We start from the raw sequence: 20,171 nt of genomic DNA on the forward strand, positions 1-20,171 counted from the left end.
GACGGCATCGGCACACGGCAGGAACAATGCAAGGAGAGAGCGTCGGTCAAGAACCTGGGAATGATACCATGTAAAGAAATGTATGAACTATCTAATATTCTCTATTGTTCATTACAGAAGATGTACACCCCTATATATACAAACTATAAGGTACAGAGAAAGGAAATAGAATCAATAAGAATAATAATAATGAAACCAAGATTACAAGAGAAAATATTTGCTAGAAGAAATATGTGATTTATGTGATTTCTTTCCTTAACACTTCCACTCAACCACACCATCCAAGTTACATTGAAATACTTTGAATAACTTATTTAAATACAAACATTAAGCATTAAATCACTCGCGTAATACGTGCGCATTTAAAACTATTGTATGTGTGTAGGCTTAGGCTCTGGTGCAAAGAAAGCCGAAAGTTAAACATGTGGATAAATCTCGGCCTTTGATTAACTGCTCTTTAAAGAATGGAGTGTTTCAAAAAAAAAAAAAAATCTGTCTCTCCTTCGAAGGGAACATTTTGTATAGAACGTAATTAGTACTTTATTCTCATATCTTTCATACTTTATGAAAATTCATTTCCTTTAAAAAAAAAAAAAAGAATCATTTTGCAAACCAAATATGCAAATTAAACGCCTCCTAAGAGTTACGTGCATTATAGTCAAACACATAATATGCATGTGGTAGTACGACACGGCGTGCATTGCATGCCAAGCCTCTCTAAAATGTATTAAAATGTCAAAACATTATCTTCGATCACATATTAGAATTGCCATTGTTTTTCTTTTCTTTTCTAATTTTCTAATTTGATATACTAAATTACCAACAGTTTTTCTACTTCACATTGTACACGCACTGCACATACACACGCTTTTATATAAATAAAAATTAGTATATGGATGCAAGATAATATAGAAGAGATCATTATAATTGTCACTAAAATAATAAATATTTTAATGTTGTAAAATTGATAGTCTAAATACTTAATCTAAAAATGATAGTCTAAATAAAACTGTTGGTAATTTAGTATATCAAATTAGAAAATTAGAAAAGAAAAGAAAAACAATGGCAATTCTAATATGTGATCGAAGATAATGTTTTGACATTTTAATACACGCACTGCACATACACACGCTTTTATATAAATAAAAATTAGTATATGGATGCAAGATAATATAGAAGAGATCATTATAATTGTCACTAAAATAATAAATATTTTAGTGTTGTAAAATTGATAGTCTAAATACTTAATCTAAAAATGATAGTCTAAATAAATACTATCTTTGATTTTAATTAGATAATGACCTTTCATTAAGGCTAAATCCCCAACCCTAAGGGCTCCACACTCCGACCGATGGGTTAATAGGTCAGGCCAAATGCCAGTGCGCACAAAGAATCTGTCCACTATGGACATAATTCCCACACTGCCACTGCAGAGGTTTGAACCTTAGTCTCTTACCCCAAATACTCCCCACTAAACCATTGAGCTAAACCCGTGCAGGTATCGTGTAAGCATTCTGAAAGTTTTATCCATGGATTACAAGCCCCTCTTCCATGAAGATCATACATGTTGATCCAAGCCACTATTGAAGATTAAGCCATTTGAACCCGGATGCCCTTCAATGAAGAACAAACATATAAGTTCTTCTTTGAAGATCAAGCCACTTGAATTTCGAAGGCCTTCAGTGGTGGAGTGTTCAAGGCATCCAATTGAAGAATTAAAGAACCATCAAGAGACTTGTAGTCACATCGCATTGATATTACTTGAAACCATAATTTTGAATTTAAATATATATATATATATATATATATATATATATATATATATATATATATATATATATATATATATATATATATATATATATATATATATATATAATTCATTTTTCTTTGTTCACACTAATGTCGCAACGTGTCCAGTTTCATCAACAATTTCAATTCCACATCCATTTAACATCTGTTCATTTCCAAGTTCATATTGTTGGAATTAGTATGAATGATTGTAGTACTTGATTTTGTGTTATTTTTTTTAAATTTTTTTTATTGAATTAGTAATAACCTTGAAGTTAAATTGTTTGTCACTTTGTGCATAAACCTTTTTTAAACAGTGGCTACACATCCTATATACCAAGTGTTTTTGTTTTCAATGTTGATGCTGATTTTGCCTTTAATCTAAGCAGGTTGAGTCTAGAAGATGAAATGAATTGTAAATTTATTTTAGTTATAATATATTTAATGATTGCACAATAAGTATTTTACATACATGATCAATGAATGCAATAAGGAAAAATATATTTTTAGAAAAAATCATTTATATACCGTAAAAGCTAATACGCTTAAAATTTTAATGGTGTGTTTAGAAATTAGGAAAATGACTTCTGGAAAATACTTTTTGGAAAATAAGTAATTTTTCAAAAAATATTTCCATTTCCCGTGTTTGGTTGCATTCCAGAAAACTATCTTAGTGTGTTTTATTCATCTTCAGGAAAATGAGCATAATTGTATAATTAAACATTTTAATTGTTTGTTTAGAATATAACAACGTTTACAATAACAATATAAATGGTGGTAGTGGTGGTGGCGTGGTGGCGGAGGTGGTAGTGGTGAAGGTGGTGGTAGTGGTAGTGGTGGTGGTGGTGGTGGTAGTGGTGTGGTGGCGGTGGTGATAGTAGTGGTAGTGCTAGTGCTAGTGGTGATAGTGGTAGTACGTTGTGGTGTTGGTGTAGAAATTGCAAAATGAGTTAATGACTTCCTATTAAAAAAAAAAAAAAAAAGAGAAAGTCAGTTTCCAATAAAATAAAAGTATTTTCCTTTGATCAAACAATCATTTTCCTTTTGACTCTCATTTTTTACTCTTTACCAAACAATAAAAACACGAAAAATAATTTTCAAAAATCATTTTCTAGGGCCATTTGGTTCACAAAATGTCAGATTACCTTAGAAAATGTCAGATTGCTGATAATGTTAGATTCTTGGTTGTTGGTTTGTACAACCTCGATGGCTGCTCGACATGCCAACAATACCGAAAAGAGAGTAGAGATGTTTTTGTGAGATAGTGAGAGCAAAGATAAAGTAATAGAGAGAGAATAATGCGATGTTATTTCTCTTAGGGTTTTTGCCCTCAAAGTGCCGACTAAAATTCCTTTACATGATGATCCCAGGGGGATATTTATACATAGATGCGGAATTCTCATATGGTAAGTAGGGCTGACGTGCAGCCAAACCTAAGGGGAGATGAGGGTTGACGTGCTGTCAACATAATGCCTTTTCTGTATGAACTAATTAAGGAAGCTGCCTAATGAGCGAAGATCGCTCCCCTAGAATCCGCTTAACGCGTTACTGGGTGTGTGCCCGGTCAGGAATGGTCCCGGCTGCTCGGGGCGCCCTCTTGAGTCCTTGTTTTCTGATAATGACATCCCATCTGTAGAGCCTGGTCGCCCGACCGGGTCCCGGAAAAGTGTTCGATCGGGGACGCACCGCCCATGTGGCCTGGTCGCCCGTTCAAACCCCTTAGGTGTTTAGCCGGGAACACGCTGACCACCGTAACTGTTCGCCTAACCGTATTTCATCTGGGAGCCTGCTTGGGGACATGCCGGCTAGCGGGCTGGCCGCTTAAGAGCGCCCGACGACCATCGTAAGGCGCTTCGCATCGTGGCTGGGAAGTCCTCGGCGATCTTCCCCTTGCTAAGTAGTGAGCCATCTCTTGGTCTGGCTGCCATGTCTAGCCTCCTATCCAGGCGGCAAATTTGGGGTTTCTATCACTGGTAATGTTGGATTTATGTGTTTGGTTAAAACTAATGTATGTAATATAAACATGTTTGGTTGAAGAGTTTATGTTCATGTTATAACGGTTAATTATTTTACTTTAATACCACCAATATATGTAATGTATATGAAGTTCAAACGGATTAATTTTAATTCTTTTGCTCACAGAGTTTAAATTTGCATCTTCTATGCACAAAGAGAGAGAGAGAGAGAGAGAGAGAGAGAGAGAGAGAGAGAGAGAGAGAGAGAGAGAGAGGGGGGGGGGGGAGAGAGAGGGGGGGGGGGAGAGAGAGTTGCGTTCAGGTGTGAATGCCGCACCCAGGAGCGAAATGCGAATAACTCAGCGCGCGCCACGTGTTCAGATCTAGGTGCACTTATAGTTATAACTAGGTGCAACTAGGTGAAAGTAAGTGCACCCGATCAATGAATGTTAACAAGGTAAAATTACATGCATTTGTAAGTGAAAATAGGTGTCCTTATAGATGAAAGTAGGTGCACCCGATCAATGAATGTTAACAAGACAAAATTACATGCAAGTAAAATGTATTACAAATCGAAATAGCGAAATTCTTGGGTCATCTCAATGGGTTCAGAAACCACACGTAAGGCCATGATCCGAAGGGGAATGGATCACTCATGGTAGCCTTCTCTTAGCTTTTAGTCCTACCGATCATTAGAGAATACGGAGTATAAGATAGCATTGGTCCCCATGAATAGAGGAGAACTACCATGGTAATGTCCTCATCATCTTGTAACTGTTGTAAGTCAATCACGCTTAATCACGAAGTTTGTTGGCTATCTGATTGTCATATCCTACTTAAAACCAATTGGTGATAAGTATGTGAACATTAACCATTTAACCACATCTCGCCTCGCCCTTGTTGGATCTCAACACTGCACTATGCTTACTTCCTAGTGAGTCCTATAATTGTTGTAAGTCAAACACGCTTTACCACTGAGTTCAATTCTTTGCATGGCTATCTGGTTGTCATATCCTACTTAAAATCAATTGGTGATAAGTAGGTGATCATTAACCATTTAACGACATTCCTCAGTGGTAGCTTTGGGGAAAACAAATAACATACATACATACCAACTTATATGTGTGTGCATGCGCACATGTGTGTGTGGTGTCACAAAGGTCTTCTTTGTCTAATATGAAGATGATTGCCATCAAAGTTGCCAGCTACCATCACCAGCAGCCTAGCATGTTGCTAATAGCCATCTGCATTTGCGTTCTTACTTGATGGTAGCTATGGCTTAATTAAGCTACGTCTATATTTGGACAAAGACACTTGATCTAGGCCAAGACGAAGCATCATCATCCTGGTCGAGATGAACACACTTTGTCTTCATTCAGAATTGAATGATGATGAGCTAACCATGCATTGCTTGTTTTTGTCCAATTAATGAAGACGGAGCTAGTTAACACGTTGACTATAATTATTATGATTAAAAAAGATCAAAAGCAAAAAAAGAAGAAGATGATTATGTGGTGTTCAACGTGTGAAAAAGGGCATTGTATGTTGCGTGACATTTAATTTGTTGTTTACAAGTAATAATTAATATGTCAAAATGCTTCAATTGCATTTTTATTGAGAAAATTGTAATTTATGTCTATTCATAATATGTCAATTATCAATATCATTCATGAATTATTAGTGGTGTAAATGTTGTCCCTCAATTTTCAAAACGATACATATATTGCCATTGTCAAATGAAACTAAAATGTAATTAAAATGACAATTACTTTATAGATCACACTGCTATATGGATTATGCTCCACAGTAAAATTTGCCGTGTTTTAAAGCATAACTCTATGGGTAAATTATTCCGTGCAACCGTGTGCATCATGTGCACACGGAATTGGATCCATAATTTCTATACTATAGATCCATAAATTTTATACTATAGATTCATAATTATTGAACTCTATATTCACAATTACAAAACTCTATGTTCATAATTTTCAATGTCCATATTCCTAATTGTTGAACTCTATATTCACAACACTGAACTATATGTTCATAATTTGATAACTATACAGTTTAGAAATTATGAATCTACAGTTTAGAAATTATGAATCTATAGTATAGAAATTATGAATTTATAGTATAGAAATTATGGATCTATAGTATAGAAATTATAAATCTATAGTATAGAAATTATGAATCCAATTCTATGTACACCTTGCATGATACACACGATTGCAAAGTATAACGCTCCAACTCTATGGGCTATAAAAAATAATGACTTGAAACATAATCTAATGAATAAGGTCAAGCCCAATTAAGCAAACTTAAGCCCAAACACACATCAATAATATACCATCGTTATGCCATGGAACCGTGTTCACCATTCATGGTGAACACGGTTCCAACGGTGTTAGTACACCGTTATCTTTTTTTTTTTTCTTAATTAATTGCATGAATTTTCTTCTTCATTTTCACATTTCGCGGTTTCACTTTAATTTGAGGTAAGCAATGATTTCGGACATTCATAAATTATGAATTCATGTCTGCACATTCACTTTGGAACCATGCCTACACATTCCCTTCCGAAATCACGGACATTCATAAATTATGAATCCATGCCTGCACATTCACTTTGGAACCATGCCTACACATTCACTTTGGAACCATGAGATTATGAATATTCTGTTATAAGATTATGAATTTTCAGTTATGAGATTATGAATTTTCTGTTATGAGATTATGAATTTTCTGTTATGAGATTATGAATTTTCTGTTATGAGATTACGAATCTACATTACATTCATAATCTCATAACAGAAAATTCATAATTTAATAAATATTTTACTTATGAATTTTCATTACATTCATAATCTCATAATAGAATATTCATAATTTGATCAAACGCGCGCCGTTAACTCCACATCCGCGATTTTTATTTTTTTTTGCATAAAAACGACGTCGTTTGGACTTGTGTTCACCATTCACGGTGAACACGTTTCCAGGGCATAATTTGTGAATAATATAAATTAGAGTTAATACCACAAATGATCCTCTAACTATTGAGGTATTATTCCATTTAGTTCTCGACTTTCAATTCGACAGCAATACATACTTGACTTTCATTTTAATCACTAATAGTTATCCGTTAGAATTTCTGTCAGATGAGTGTTAAATGTAAGAGCATAATCATCAAATCAAAACATATGCTTTTAGGAATGGAACTCCTAGCGCGTTGTGCGACGTCGGCGAGATAGGAGGCAAAAATCCAGCCATTGCCGTCTCAGGAAGGGCTCCACGGTACCAAGGTAATGGTGGGATTTCTCTTGGGTATTTACTATTTAGTCGTACGGCAGGGAGCTTGAAAGTTGAAACTCAGCCTTGCTATTCTTTCGAGCAACCCCTCCCAACACCAGCAATGGTGATGTAACAAAACCCCATATTAAAAAGATAACAAAACCCCATATCATCGTAGTACATTTGGAAGTAGTAGTAATCCTTGGCAACAGCATCACGGAATTGTGCAACTTCTTTCTGTGACAGTGTCCTCTAGCTTGCAAACTATTTCCGAGTCCATGTCATACATAAAGTCAAGCTTGTAAGGGGCACTGACCAAACGATCGCCATTCAAGACTTCACCAAGGGCTTCCTTTTTCTCGTTCACACGCTATGAAAAACAGAAGGGGAGATCAAAATAGCGGTATGTTTCACTTGGATTGTGGAATGGCCCGACCTTGTTGGCGTAGAGAGGGACAACATCTCCGGCCTTGTACTTGTGATCCGATGCATCCGATCTCGCCGGCGTCGCACACTACGAGTACCACTCCTAAAAGCATATGTTTTTTTAAGATTATGCTCTTTTTAGGTCTGTTAGTAGTTAAAAATGAAAGTCAAGGTATGCATTGTGGTCGAATTGAGAGTCCAGGACTAAATGAAATACTACCCATCATTCTTGGTATTAACTCTTTCAAGAATGATCAATTAACTGTTGATATTTACTAATTTTTATCCTCGACTTTTAATTGGACTATATAAGTAGTTCATTGACTATTGACATTTACCAACTTTCATCCTCGACTTATAATTTGAGCATAAATGGTCATTGACGGTTGATTTTGTTCTAAATTTGGTCCTCTAGGCCAGTTAAATATCAATTTAGTAAACATTAAATTTAAGGGTAATAATGGAAAAAAATTTGGTTCTTCACATTCCCACTAATGACGAATCAACTGTGTTAAGTTTATGAACCCAATTTATCCATTTCAACAACAAGCCAATTTTACATTATTACCCTTAAGTTTAATGTTTACTAAATAAATTAAATATTTAACTGGATTGCCAATTTTATTATTATTATTATTATTTTTTTTTTGTGGAAAAAGACCCATATCTAACGGGAAAAAGGGAAACAACTACCAAACTCTCGCTGCGCTTGCCCCAAAGGCGTCAGCTGCAAGGAGATGGTTTAAACTTAACGGAGGAAGGTCAAACCACGTGGTCCCTATCCATGGTTGCCACCACTAATTCTGAGTCCAGTTCAACAATGGCTCTTCTTAACCCCTGTCCTTTGCCAGTCTTAGATCCTCCCTTTGCCACCACTAATTCTGAGTACAGTAAATTGTCTAATTTTTTTATTAAGGACCAAAATTGTCCGTGTCACTATAAGTCTAGGACCAAAAATGTCTTTTACTCTATAAAAATAGTTAAATAGTCAAATCCAAACTCAATAAACTTAAGTAATAATTGAAATATAACATGTACAAATCCATGCTGATAAATACCATTAAGGTGATGTTTGGTTAGTAACTTTTATACCATACAATCAAATTTGATACCTATTATCATGTTTGTTTATTATACCTGGTTTAAATTCTTTAGTCCCTGCCAAGCACCTTGTGCTAGATGGCGTGTAGTGGCCTCTTCCGTGTGGGAGGTCATGAGACCGGGTCTCAGTGAAGGCGTTGTTGACTCTTTGACCTTCATTAGGTTGAGAAAGTGAGTCAGTAGCATTCAAAAAAAAAAAAAGAGATGTAAGTTGAACCAGATGATGTGTTAGCTTAGATGGTTAGGGTTGTGTTAGAGGGCATTATTGATTTTCTAAATTTTATTTTTTGACCTTTTTGAATATTAAAAGTGAGATTATAATTGTGACGTATGAGATTAATTTTTAATTGTAATTGGATCCTTTATATGTAACAACATTGGGGCTTTCTTTTAAATATTAATAGTAAGATGATTGATTTATAATGTAATTTCTATTTGAACTATGTTTTTGTTTCTTGTTTTATTGTATTTTTTTTATCCCTAGTCAACAATATTTATGGCTCGGCCTCTAAGTGTTTCATTTTATTTTTCTTTCACCCCATGAAGGGGGCAAAACATTATAGTTTGGAAAAATAATGAAACACTTATATATATTATTAAGAGATAAGGGATTTGAACCGTAGACCATTCCTAGGCTCTACCAATTCATTTAACTTACCTATTGTTTACTTTCATCAGTTTTCTTATATTCACAAATTATATATATTTAGAGATATGAGATTTGAATCACAGACCATTCCTAACATTAAATGCAGCTCTACCAACTCATTTAACTTACCTATTGTTTACTTTCATCAGTTTTCTTATATTTACTAGTTTTTTTTTTTTTATGCGCGATGCGCAAAAATATATGTCCAATATTTATATCTTTTAAAATAACTAACAAATCCCTACTAACTAAAATCTATATGAAATCAAATTTATCCTATATATAATAAAGTCATATGGTCTTGTGAAAATTAAATGGTGATAATCAACATTTAATTTTCACAAGACCATAATAATATTGTTAATTATAATAATAATAATAATAATAATAATAATAATAATAATAATTGCAATAATAATAATGATAATAACTTCCACTGACAATTTCTAATATATATATATATATATATATATATATATATATATATATATATATTATATTTATTTATATTTCAATTTTTACTGGCAAATTATTGTGTGAACGATGGTCCACATAATTGTATGGATCATGAATATCAAATACATTTTTAATATATTAAAAATACATTATTTTTACAGTGAAAGTATCTTACATACATATATAAGAGTTAATACCCAAAATAGTCCCTCGACTATGTCGTAATTGCCAATTTGGTCCTCGACTATCATTCTTACCCAATTAAGTCCTCAACTATACAATTTTTACCCACTTTAGTCCTTTGTCAATTTGACTGTTTGTTGACTGTCAAAAGTGGAAATAAAGTTGTAATTTTACAAGTTTTCTCCTTCCTCCTCATTTAGCAGCGCCAAACCATGTAGCAATAAGCTCCGGTTGGGTTCTAAACCTGTCAGTATCGAAGTAGTGGTTATGCATCGGATAGCCCATGAATTTGATTTCCAACGATTTTTTGACGATCGAAATCTGATCGGAGTGTATTGCTGCATGGTTTGGTGCTGCTAAATGGAGAGGAAGGAGAAATCTTGTAAAATTATAATTTTATCCTGACTTTTGACAGTCAACAAACAGTCAAATTAATACAGATGACTAAATTGGGTAAGAATTGTATAGTTGAGGACTAAATTGGGTAAGAATTGTATAGTTGAGGACTTAATTGAGTAAAAGTTACATAGTTAAGGACTTAATTGGGTAAGAATGGTAGTTGAGGATCAAATTGGTAATTATGGCATAGTCGAGGGACCATTTTGGGTATTAACTCCATATATAATGTACCCTTAGTATATTTAAAATATATACTTTTTATTGCATGCAACCCCAACGTTCATAAGTTTGAAATTAATATATGGCATAGCTAGGCGGCCAAATATTTAAGATTGTTGATGTGCATATTGAGGACTACGGAGACAAAGATGCGTCATTCGTGGATTCATCGGATACTATCCAACAACACTCTCCAACTTAATTGACGTAAAGTAGGCTTAGTAACATTAAGATTATATTCTCGAATTATTAGTTCTCATCTTTTATTGATTACACACTTAATTCGATAGTATTTGGAAGAAAAAATCAATGTTCGAACTAAGATTGTGATTTTGGTCTTTAAATGTCAATTGTATGTTGCTACATCTAGAGTTAGAAATCTCAAAGGTCTAAAAATTTTGATCCGTGGTGACTCTAAAATTGTAATTCAATTACTATTGTACTTTACTAAGTTCTTAAAAATTTGTAATATTAAATACTATGTACTAAATTTTTAATATAGTTTAAGATTTGTAGTAATCACCCACCTTAAATATTATTTTAATTGTAAATATATTTATGTTCATAATTATATAATAGGAATTCAGACATAATAATTATTAAATAACAAAAATTTTATATATGAATAAACCTCATATAGGGTATTTTTTATAACATATTTTCCGTGCATCGCACGGGATAAATACTAGTTTATTATAATAATCCAATATATAATGTCTACAAATATTATTATCATTAAAGAATATAAGAAAATATATGGTGGATGCATGTGCATGATAACAATAATGGAAAAGATAACAGAAGTTATAACGATAGAGATATTTTTGTCCAAAAATTTATATAGTACAACTCTAAAAGCATAATGTACAGAATAATTAGCATTAAAAACATGGACATAAATGAGGGATATAACTCTGATTGAGACTTATTATGTTTTTAGATTTAGATATGTAAAACATGTACTATATATACATATATACATACAAGGGCTATATATAGGGTGGAGGTGGAGTGAGTGGGGCCCCCATTACCCCCACTGTAGATCCGCCCTTGTATATACACACATATATGTATTATATTATTTATATATTTTTATATATGTATTTATTTTCATTAATTAATTATTTATTTCAATTTCGATTCCTATTTACTCTACCATTTTTTCACTTAAACTAATTACAATTACCAAATATTTAATTTCAATTACAATTTTTATTCTAATATTTGAACCAAACTCCCTCTAACTAATATCTTTCTTTAATGATTACAAATAGACATAAATCGAGACAAAAATGGTTTAGAATCTAGTTGTAATAATTAATACAAAGTTTATGCATTTTTAGGGTAATTAAAACATTTTTAAAAACTTTTTTTTTTTTTTTTGAAGGAGCATTTTTAAAAACTTAATAAAAGCAAAGATGGAAAAAAAAAAGAGGAAAAGAAATTGACTGGTAACAAAATAAAAATAAAAATATATAAATAATACTCCGTAATAAATTGATAAAAGCGGTGAAATCTCTCTGCAAGCCCTAACTTCACAAACTCAGTTGCTTGGCATCTTAGACTCGAGAGAAAGCTGTTGAAGGGGGAGTGAAAGGCGCAGGAACAGTAAAAGATGACAGACTATGACGGCAATGGAGAGGATGTAGGCCACAATAGAGACAATTACGGAGCTTCGCCTCAGCCCAAAACCGCCGCCTTCTACGGTGGCGCCGAAGAACACAGCGACTCCAAGTCTCAGGTGTTGTTTACTGTATATATCTCGCAAGCATCGTTTGCAGGGTTGAAATTATGCTTTGTATCGTAAATCATTGATTGATATTAGACTCCAACCATTGTAAGTTGTCAGATTTTGGTAATTCGATTAGGTGCCGATCCAATTTAATAGTGCGGTGTACTTGTCACTGTTCTGGTTACTGAATTTCGTGCTCTAATTATTCGGTTTTAGGGCTTTATTATGCGTTGTGAAGTCAACTAATACAACTGTGGATCACAAGACCTTGTGAGATAATTTATGGTGAATGTGACATTGATTGAATTATTGAAATACATAAATCCTACTAGTTTTGTGGTTCACATGGTCTCATTTTGGCACAGAAGCTAGTCTTCTTTGCTCTCAACTTTTATGGTTGAAAGAAAAAAAGGAAGTGAACTGAAATAATGAAAGAGCCATTATGGGTTCAGCTTCTTTGGGACATGTTATGCATATAATTCTGCTTTTTTTGTTGTTTGCTTTAAGCAGATGTCTGTAGTGGTGTTATTTGGCTACTATAGCTTGGTTTCTCCTGGTTTTTGCTTTTGATTTTTATGCTATATCCTCCATTTCCTTCTTCTTTGTTGTTTCATTTTTGGCTGTTTTGTTTTAATAGCATTTGCTAATTGTTTGTTGTTCAATGTGTTTTGTGCCTTCCAGCATAGTTCACGTGACTATGAGAAAGAAAGAGAATCGTCTAGAAGCAAGGACAAGGAAAGGGAAAAAGGGCGAGATCGGGACCGTGATAGAGATCAAGATAGAGGGAGAGACAGGGACAGGGAAAAGTACATTGATCGCCACCACAGAGACCGCAATAGGGATCGAGGTGAAAGAAGGGAGAGGGAGAGGACTAGAGATAGAGAAGATGATGGTAACTACAGAGGTCGTGACAGAGACAGGTAAGAACCTTGGTTCTTACTAATTCATTTATCATATTGATGCTGTTGTGCTTGGTCTTTGCTTTTTATAAATATCACACTTAGTTATCATGCGCTTCTTAATCATCAGCTGTAATATCCCCTGCTCTCTATATCTTTTGCCACTAACTTAATAGTTTAAGGTAATAAATGACTGAAGATATGGATTTGACTGGTTTTACAGGCGACGGGATTACGACAGAGATAGAGAGGATAGACACAAACGTAGGTCCAGATCTCGCTCCAAAGATAGATCTAAGCATAAATCAAATTCAGGATCACCTTCTCGCTCCAAAAGGTAAGCTCTGGTTTTTGGTCATATTACTCTTCTGCTTGTCCATTTACCTCGTTTATTTGGGTTTCTATTTTCATTTTCTTTAGTTATATGTACAGACAAACAGGCAATGCTCTTTGTTATATTAATATCTATATTGCACTACTCTTTTTGTGTATAAAATTCAGAAACTAAGTCATACTGAGGTCAATCTCTACTGATCTGTCAGGTTTGATGAAATAAACAAAGTCCAAACTTATAAAGGAAATGCCATTACTGATTTACTGGACTACTATTATTTTTTTACTTCTGATTTTATTAATGAATTTGTGTTTTTAAAAATACTAACACATTATAGGCTTATAGCTACATGCAAAAAATACTGTACGTTCCTCTAGATATTGATTTTTTTCTGATAATATGTAATGTGCTTATAGGAGGTTTTTCACTTTTCAAATGTAGAATTGTTTGTGTTTATGATCTTCAATTTGCTGCATCCAATTCTTACCAAGGATAATTAATAGATCATCTACCATTGATATGTTATTAGCATTCCTTACTATCTTTGATAACTTTAACATATTGAAGTTGCCTCAACCTCTCTTCTTGTGCATAACTCATTGAATATTTGGGTTGTAAAACTATTCATATTGTTCTATTTATGGCTTTTAACTTTTTGCATCTTGCTTTCTCTCTGTCTCTGTTATCGATGATTCTTCTTTACAGTAAAAGGATCAGTGGTTTTGATATGGCACCTCCTTCTGCTACAATGTTGCCTGGTGCGACTGCTGCTCCAGGTACAAATATCATTACTATTTTAAATTACTCTTTCTTGATAACTGTCATGTTTTTCTAGGAAATAGTGTGGAAGTCCATTTCAAAATGCATGGTTTCATTTTGGTAAGCATTTTATAATTTCTTTGTAGGCTATTTGGTATGGTGTCCTAGTCACTAGATTGACTGTTGAGTTATTCTTTATTATTTTCTTGGTGAAATAACTCCGGAACTGAGAGGACTTTTGGTTTGTTGTTGTGTTTGGTGTTTCTTTGTTTGTTTTGTTTGTCTGGCTTTATGCTCTAAGAAGGCAATGTTGGGCTACTTGCCCCACTGTGCTGACAATGGGTGTGAGCTGACTACTGTAGCTTTTATGTACAAGGAAGAATCAATACAGGTTTTTTTCATTCTCCACCAGGAATCACTTGATTGCTACCTTTACAAATATTCTCATCCATACCTGAATTTCCCTTTTCCCTTTTCTTAATGAATTAGTATAGACTCTAGAATGAAAGACAGTAAATTATATCAAAAGAAACATATATTAATGTGTTGGACTATATTTATTATTATAGAAGTTCAGGTGATTGTTGTCACTTTTGCTGTTGAGTTATAACAATATAACTTCACCCTGTTTTGCAGGCCAGGTTCCTGGTACCAGCCCACCCATTCCTGGAATGTTCTCTAATGTGTTTCCCATGGCACCAGGACAGGTTACTCTTCCTTCTACATGTGAAGATATGTGCTGACTTTTTGGTTCACTGTTTTAATTTTGCATTTATTGGGTTTTAATAGCAGTTTGGGGCTCTTCCTATGATGCCTGTTCAAGCAATGACTCAACAGGTTGTCTCTCATTTTTTTACTTGTATATATTAGTTGTCTCCTTTGTTATAGGAAGTCTTACTTCAGATGTCACATTATCAGGCAACCAGACATGCTCGGAGAGTTTATGTTGGAGGACTTCCTCCAAATGCAAATGAGCAGGTATTATACTCCCACTGGTTTTGCTCGATACCATCACCTTTTTTTTCACCAGTGACTTCAGTTTATCTGTTTGGTTTCTTTATATTTTCATGACATTACAAGACCCATCTACTGTTCTTATATGCTACAGCATTTTCCTTGTACATGGTGTGTTTTTCGTGATTGTACATTTTAGTTGTATACTTGTATTGTTTTTGGCATCAGCACTTGTGGTTTGTCGTCGGCTTCATCTTTTCTTCAGTGAAATGTGCTATTATGTATTTAAATGTTCTGTAATGTGAAATTGTGAATTTGACTCTACTCATTTTCTTGCAGTCTATTGCAACCTTCTTTAGTCATGTTATGTCTGCAATTGGAGGAAACAGTGCCGGCCCTGGTTGGTTAATTATATCTCCAATTTTGATTATAGTTATTTAATTCTATATATTCTTTTCAGATGCTAAGATTATTCATCATTTTCAGGCGATGCTGTTGTGAATGTTTATATAAACCATGAGAAGAAGTTTGCTTTTGTTGAGATGAGATCTGTTGAGGAAGCCAGTAATGCCATGGCTTTGGATGGCATTATTTTTGAGGTAAGGCCCACATTGCATATTCGTTATTCAGCTTGGACTTGTTGATTACGTTCTGAATTGCTGAAGAATTCATTCAGATTGCAAATAGTGCTTTTGTTTCAAAACATGTTTTATTAGCAGCATTGCCCCTTGAAGTTAAGAATAAATCCTCTATTCTTAATTTCAAGATTCGCTGATCATATCTTTCTTCATGATTTTATGCTGTCAGAATTCCTGTGGATATGCTGTATGCTGGATAATAAATATCGTTCTTAACTTGGAGTGGGATAATAGCTTTTTTCTTTTTTATATCTACTTTTTCTAATTGTTTATTTTTAACCCAGGGGGGACCAGTTAAGATCAGAAGACCCAGTGATTACAACCCCTCACTGGCAGCTACTCTTGGTCCTAGTCTACCAAACCCTAATCTCAATCTTGCAGCTGTTGGATTAGCACCTGGTTCTGCTGGAGGGCTTGAAGGTCCTGACCGTATTTTTGTGGGTGGTCTTCCCTATTATTTCACAGAAGCACAAATCAGGGAATTGCTTGAGTCTTTTGGCCCTCTACGAGGATTTGATCTTGTGAAAGATAGAGAAACTGGAAACTCAAAAGGCTATGCCTTCTGTGTCTACCGGGATGTCTCAGTCACTGACATTGCCTGTGCAGCTCTTAATGGGATTAAAATGGGCGATAAAACTCTCACCGTCAGACGTGCTAACCAAGGTACAACACAGCCTAAACCTGAGCAAGATAGTATCTTGTTACATGCACAGCAACAGATAGCTATGCAGGTGAGATACTTTGCTATTTACTTATAGAATTTTAAGCCATTGTATTTAAATAATTATTTAATTAATTTAATGTGACCTGTGCAATGCACTAATATTTCCTGTTGGATATTGGCTAGTGTTTCTCGTTAATAAATTTTGCCCTAAAATTGACATATGTTTTATAATTACTAAATTAAGGAACATGACTCTAGTTTTGATGGAAAATAGAGTGAAATTACACTACACTACACTACACTACACAATTGATATTATATGGTCCCTTTTTCTTTTTAGACTTTCTATTCTCTGCAGAAGTGAAATTGTTGTGATATAATCATTTGATATATGTTTGAAACAAAGTGGTGTGTGTGCATAAAAAATAAATCAAACATATTTGAAAATTTAATGTAAATATTTTGATCATTTATTATTAATTTTTAGGTAGGAAAACATATCAAACATAGAGTATTCCTGCTTTTTTGTAAAATAATAATAATTCAAATACACAAATATACTATATTCATTTTGTTTGAGAAATAATTCAATTCAATATTATTTTTCAAAAATAAGGATACTCCCTTTTGTTTTAAAATATATGGAGTAATTTGAGCAAATAGCCATGTGTAATTCAGGGACACTCAAGTATCATATATTCATATATAGTATAATTATAGCATTAAACTTGTCTAGATTATCAATGTGAAACTTAGGGAGGTGTCCTGTTTGTGAAAATAATTTACACAAATATCAGTTAAGATCCCTAATATTTGTTAAGTAAAACAAAGAGATTTATCTGTAATTATGCCTTAACTTTTGCAGACCTAACAGTGAACTACTTAAGTATATATATATATTGATTGATATTGATTACTTATCTTTGGCCATGCATGTACATTTGTAGAGGTTAATGCTACAACAACCTGGGCCACCATCTACGAAGATTGTGTGCCTAACGCAGATGGTAGATGAAGAAGAGCTCAAAGATGATGAGAACTATGCAGATTTATTGGAAGACATTAAAATGGAATGTGGGAAGTTTGGTATGTCAATTTTGTTAACGAGGGTTGTTGTTCCTGTTATCAGTGTCTACTTTGATCTCCGTGGTCTCTTGCCAATGTTGTTTTCATTTTTTGTACTGTGCTTGTAAATTGCCTTTTGTCTTCACAAGATATCTATATTGGATTTGCCATAGTATATAGCTCACAAAACCCCCTGATCTCTAATTTTCTGAAATTTGTTTTATCCCTCATTTGATTTGATGTAGATCTCAACTTTTATGTTGTCATTCTACAGGTGATTTGGTGAATGTTGTTATTCCCCGCCCAAACCCAAATGGCAGCCCTTCACCAGGAGTTGGAAAGGTAGACTTATGTGCAGAATTTCTGTTGCCGTAATTCTGAAGTGCTGTGTGGAGTCGCTATAACCTTGTTTTTTTCCCTCATTTTATTTGCAGGTGTTTTTGGAGTATGCAGATGTTGAAAGTGGTAAAAAAGCTTTGTCAGGACTGAACGGCAGAAAATTCGGTGGCAATGTTGTTGTTGCCATCTTCTATCCAGAGAACAAGTTCTCTCAGGGAGAGTACGATGGCTAGTTTTACATTAGCTCCCTAGCTAGGTAGTCAGATACTCTTATGTGGTAGAGAAACTCGATCTAATGTCTCTCTCGCGATCAAGTGGGTTTGTAATCTTTGACAACTGAACTGAACGCCAAGGAGTTGAACTTGAGACTGTATGCCTAACCACATGTCTTGGCCTTGCCCTTCAATTGCTGGACTATGCCATATTGCCATGCCAGGCTTTAAATTTTTTACTTTACAATCTTCTTCCTGGTTCTCATATCCAGTTATTTAAGTAGATTGCGCCTCAAAACCTCGGGCTTAATTGCGCTTCTTAGGGCTTTATTTTTTATCCTTACACATCTCATCGTATGTATTATTATATAAATATCAGTGTATAATACTATAGAGCATATGTTTTTTCCTTTTCTGTTTTCTTTGCATTTGGATTTACAATTGTTGAAAAGATCTTGATGGTGAAATATTGCTGTGTAATCATATTACTATTTGTTACTTGTTTGAATAGATTGCTGTAATCATAATTGCAATTACATGTTTGTCAATTTTTTTTTTTTCTTGGCATGAAATTTACTAATTCACGCGTTAAGGCATTAATAATTAGTTATTACGTAGTAAAATAAATGGCACTATCTCCTAATTCCAATGAAAATTAGTTATTGGAAAGGGGTACAATATTGTACCCCGAGAGTGAAGGAAAATGGCATAATCCTGCACTCTAATTTTTAATTTTGAATTTTTTTTTACTTTTTAAAGTCAAAAATTAAATTTAAACTTTTTATTTATTTATTTTGATTGTTTAATTAAATAAGGAAAATTGAGACTTTTGGTCTCATGCGACTATTGGCTGTGCAAAACTCGTCCAAATGGAAAAACCCGATCGACACGAAATCCAAATTTGTATCCAAAAAGGGTATCGGACTCCGAGCTTCGGAATGCCATTCGAAGTGAGAAAAGAAAAAAAACTAATATTTTAAATTCGGGTGGGGAACTGTTTTTTGAGCGGAGGGCAAATTATATTATGCACCGCGCGTCTTTTTTTTTTTTTAAATGAAAATAAACAGTGTTTGTTTCCGCCGTTTCGTACCCTTTTGCAAAAAGTAACTTTATTATTTAGTGTCATTTTGTATACACTGCAGTTTCAGTTCAACACAACTACAGTTTCATTTCGATATAATTATAGTTTCATTCGATATTTATAGACTCAAATATGTGAAAATGTTATTTAATTTTATTTTATATACACTATAGTTTCATTAAAACACAACTACATGATCATTTTGATATAATTACAGTTTCATTGTACAATATACACTCAAATATGTGAAATGTTATTCAGTTTCATTTTATATACACTGCAGTTTTATTTCACTATAACTACAGTATCATTTTGATATAACTGCAGTGTCGGTTAGATATACTATAGTGTCAGTTGGTGTTTAATACACCAAACAAGCGGACTCCGTTAACTCTAACGGCGAGCCGTTTCTTTACTTAAAGAAACGACGCCATTTTTTACCGCGGTGCACATGCACCGCGGTCTATAATATAACGATTGTGAGCGGAGTAGAACTAAGATTTTTATTATTTGGCTATGCTCGTTCCCACCCAACTCATATATTTAATATTAATAATGCATTGATAAATGTAATAGTTTGGCTCAACCCAATTCATATTTTAATATTTTTTTTGAAATATAGGGTCGGGTTGGACAAATATTTGTATTATTTGGATCAGTTCGATTAGATCTATATTTTACCAAACTAGCATAATCTAATTCAAATAATAATTAGACAAATAGTGGGTCAATCCTGCCATTTGGAAACTCGGAAAATAAGACTGTTTGGAAACTTGGAAAATAATTTCTGAAAATCATTTTTCGGATTTCCCATGTTTGGATGCAACTGAAAAATCCACTCAACGGAAGACATTTTTCGTTGACTGGGAAAAATCAAGGCAAAATTTGACGGAAGTCATTTTCCGCCAAACATACAACAATGTTTTCGGCGAAAACCAGACCACTGGTTTCCGCTGAAAACCTTAAAAAAAAAAACATCTGGCGATGAGTCATGAACTCTAATCAGAGAATGTGAGAAATGATGTTC

The 20,171-nt window shown here is 33.8% G+C and overlaps 1 protein-coding gene across 4 annotated transcripts; it reads left to right on the forward strand.

Moving 5' to 3' along the window:
- Nucleotides 1-11,970: 11,970 nt before the first annotated feature.
- On the forward strand, nucleotides 11,971-18,483 carry LOC109151202 (splicing factor U2af large subunit B-like). Of its 4 annotated transcripts, none has more exons than XM_019299122.1 (13): nucleotides 11,971-12,208; nucleotides 12,881-13,119; nucleotides 13,322-13,435; nucleotides 14,138-14,208; nucleotides 14,828-14,898; nucleotides 14,981-15,028; nucleotides 15,110-15,169; nucleotides 15,485-15,545; nucleotides 15,632-15,744; nucleotides 16,068-16,514; nucleotides 17,395-17,533; nucleotides 17,787-17,854; nucleotides 17,947-18,483. In XM_019299122.1, the coding sequence occupies exons 1-13, from the start codon at nucleotides 12,083-12,085 to the stop codon at nucleotides 18,082-18,084; spliced, it is 1,695 nt and encodes a 564-aa protein (XP_019154667.1). In that variant the 5' UTR covers nucleotides 11,971-12,082; the 3' UTR covers nucleotides 18,085-18,483. The 4 variants fall into 4 exon arrangements, with proteins under 4 accessions (XP_019154667.1, XP_019154665.1, XP_019154668.1 ...); XM_019299120.1 differs by having other exon boundaries at nucleotides 14,981-15,024; nucleotides 15,100-15,169; XM_019299123.1 differs by having other exon boundaries at nucleotides 14,984-15,028.
- Nucleotides 18,484-20,171: the final 1,688 nt, after the last annotated feature.

The sequence above is a fragment of the Ipomoea nil genome, unplaced genomic scaffold (assembly GCF_001879475.1).
Source record: "Ipomoea nil cultivar Tokyo-kokei standard unplaced genomic scaffold, Asagao_1.1 scaffold2283, whole genome shotgun sequence".
In the NCBI taxonomy this organism is placed as follows: domain Eukaryota; kingdom Viridiplantae; phylum Streptophyta; class Magnoliopsida; order Solanales; family Convolvulaceae; genus Ipomoea; species Ipomoea nil.

Bases quoted from the DNA above. Each gene is read 5' to 3' on its own strand.
- LOC109151202 (XM_019299120.1), top strand. From the start codon at position 12,083: ATGACAGACTATGACGGCAATGGAGAGGATGTAGGCCACAATAGAGAC. The intron at 14,899-14,980 runs GTTACTCTTCCT...GGGTTTTAATAG, and splicing joins TTCCCATGGCACCAGGACAG to CAGTTTGGGGCTCTTCCTAT. The intron at 17,534-17,786 runs GTATGTCAATTT...GTCATTCTACAG, and splicing joins AATGGAATGTGGGAAGTTTG to GTGATTTGGTGAATGTTGTT.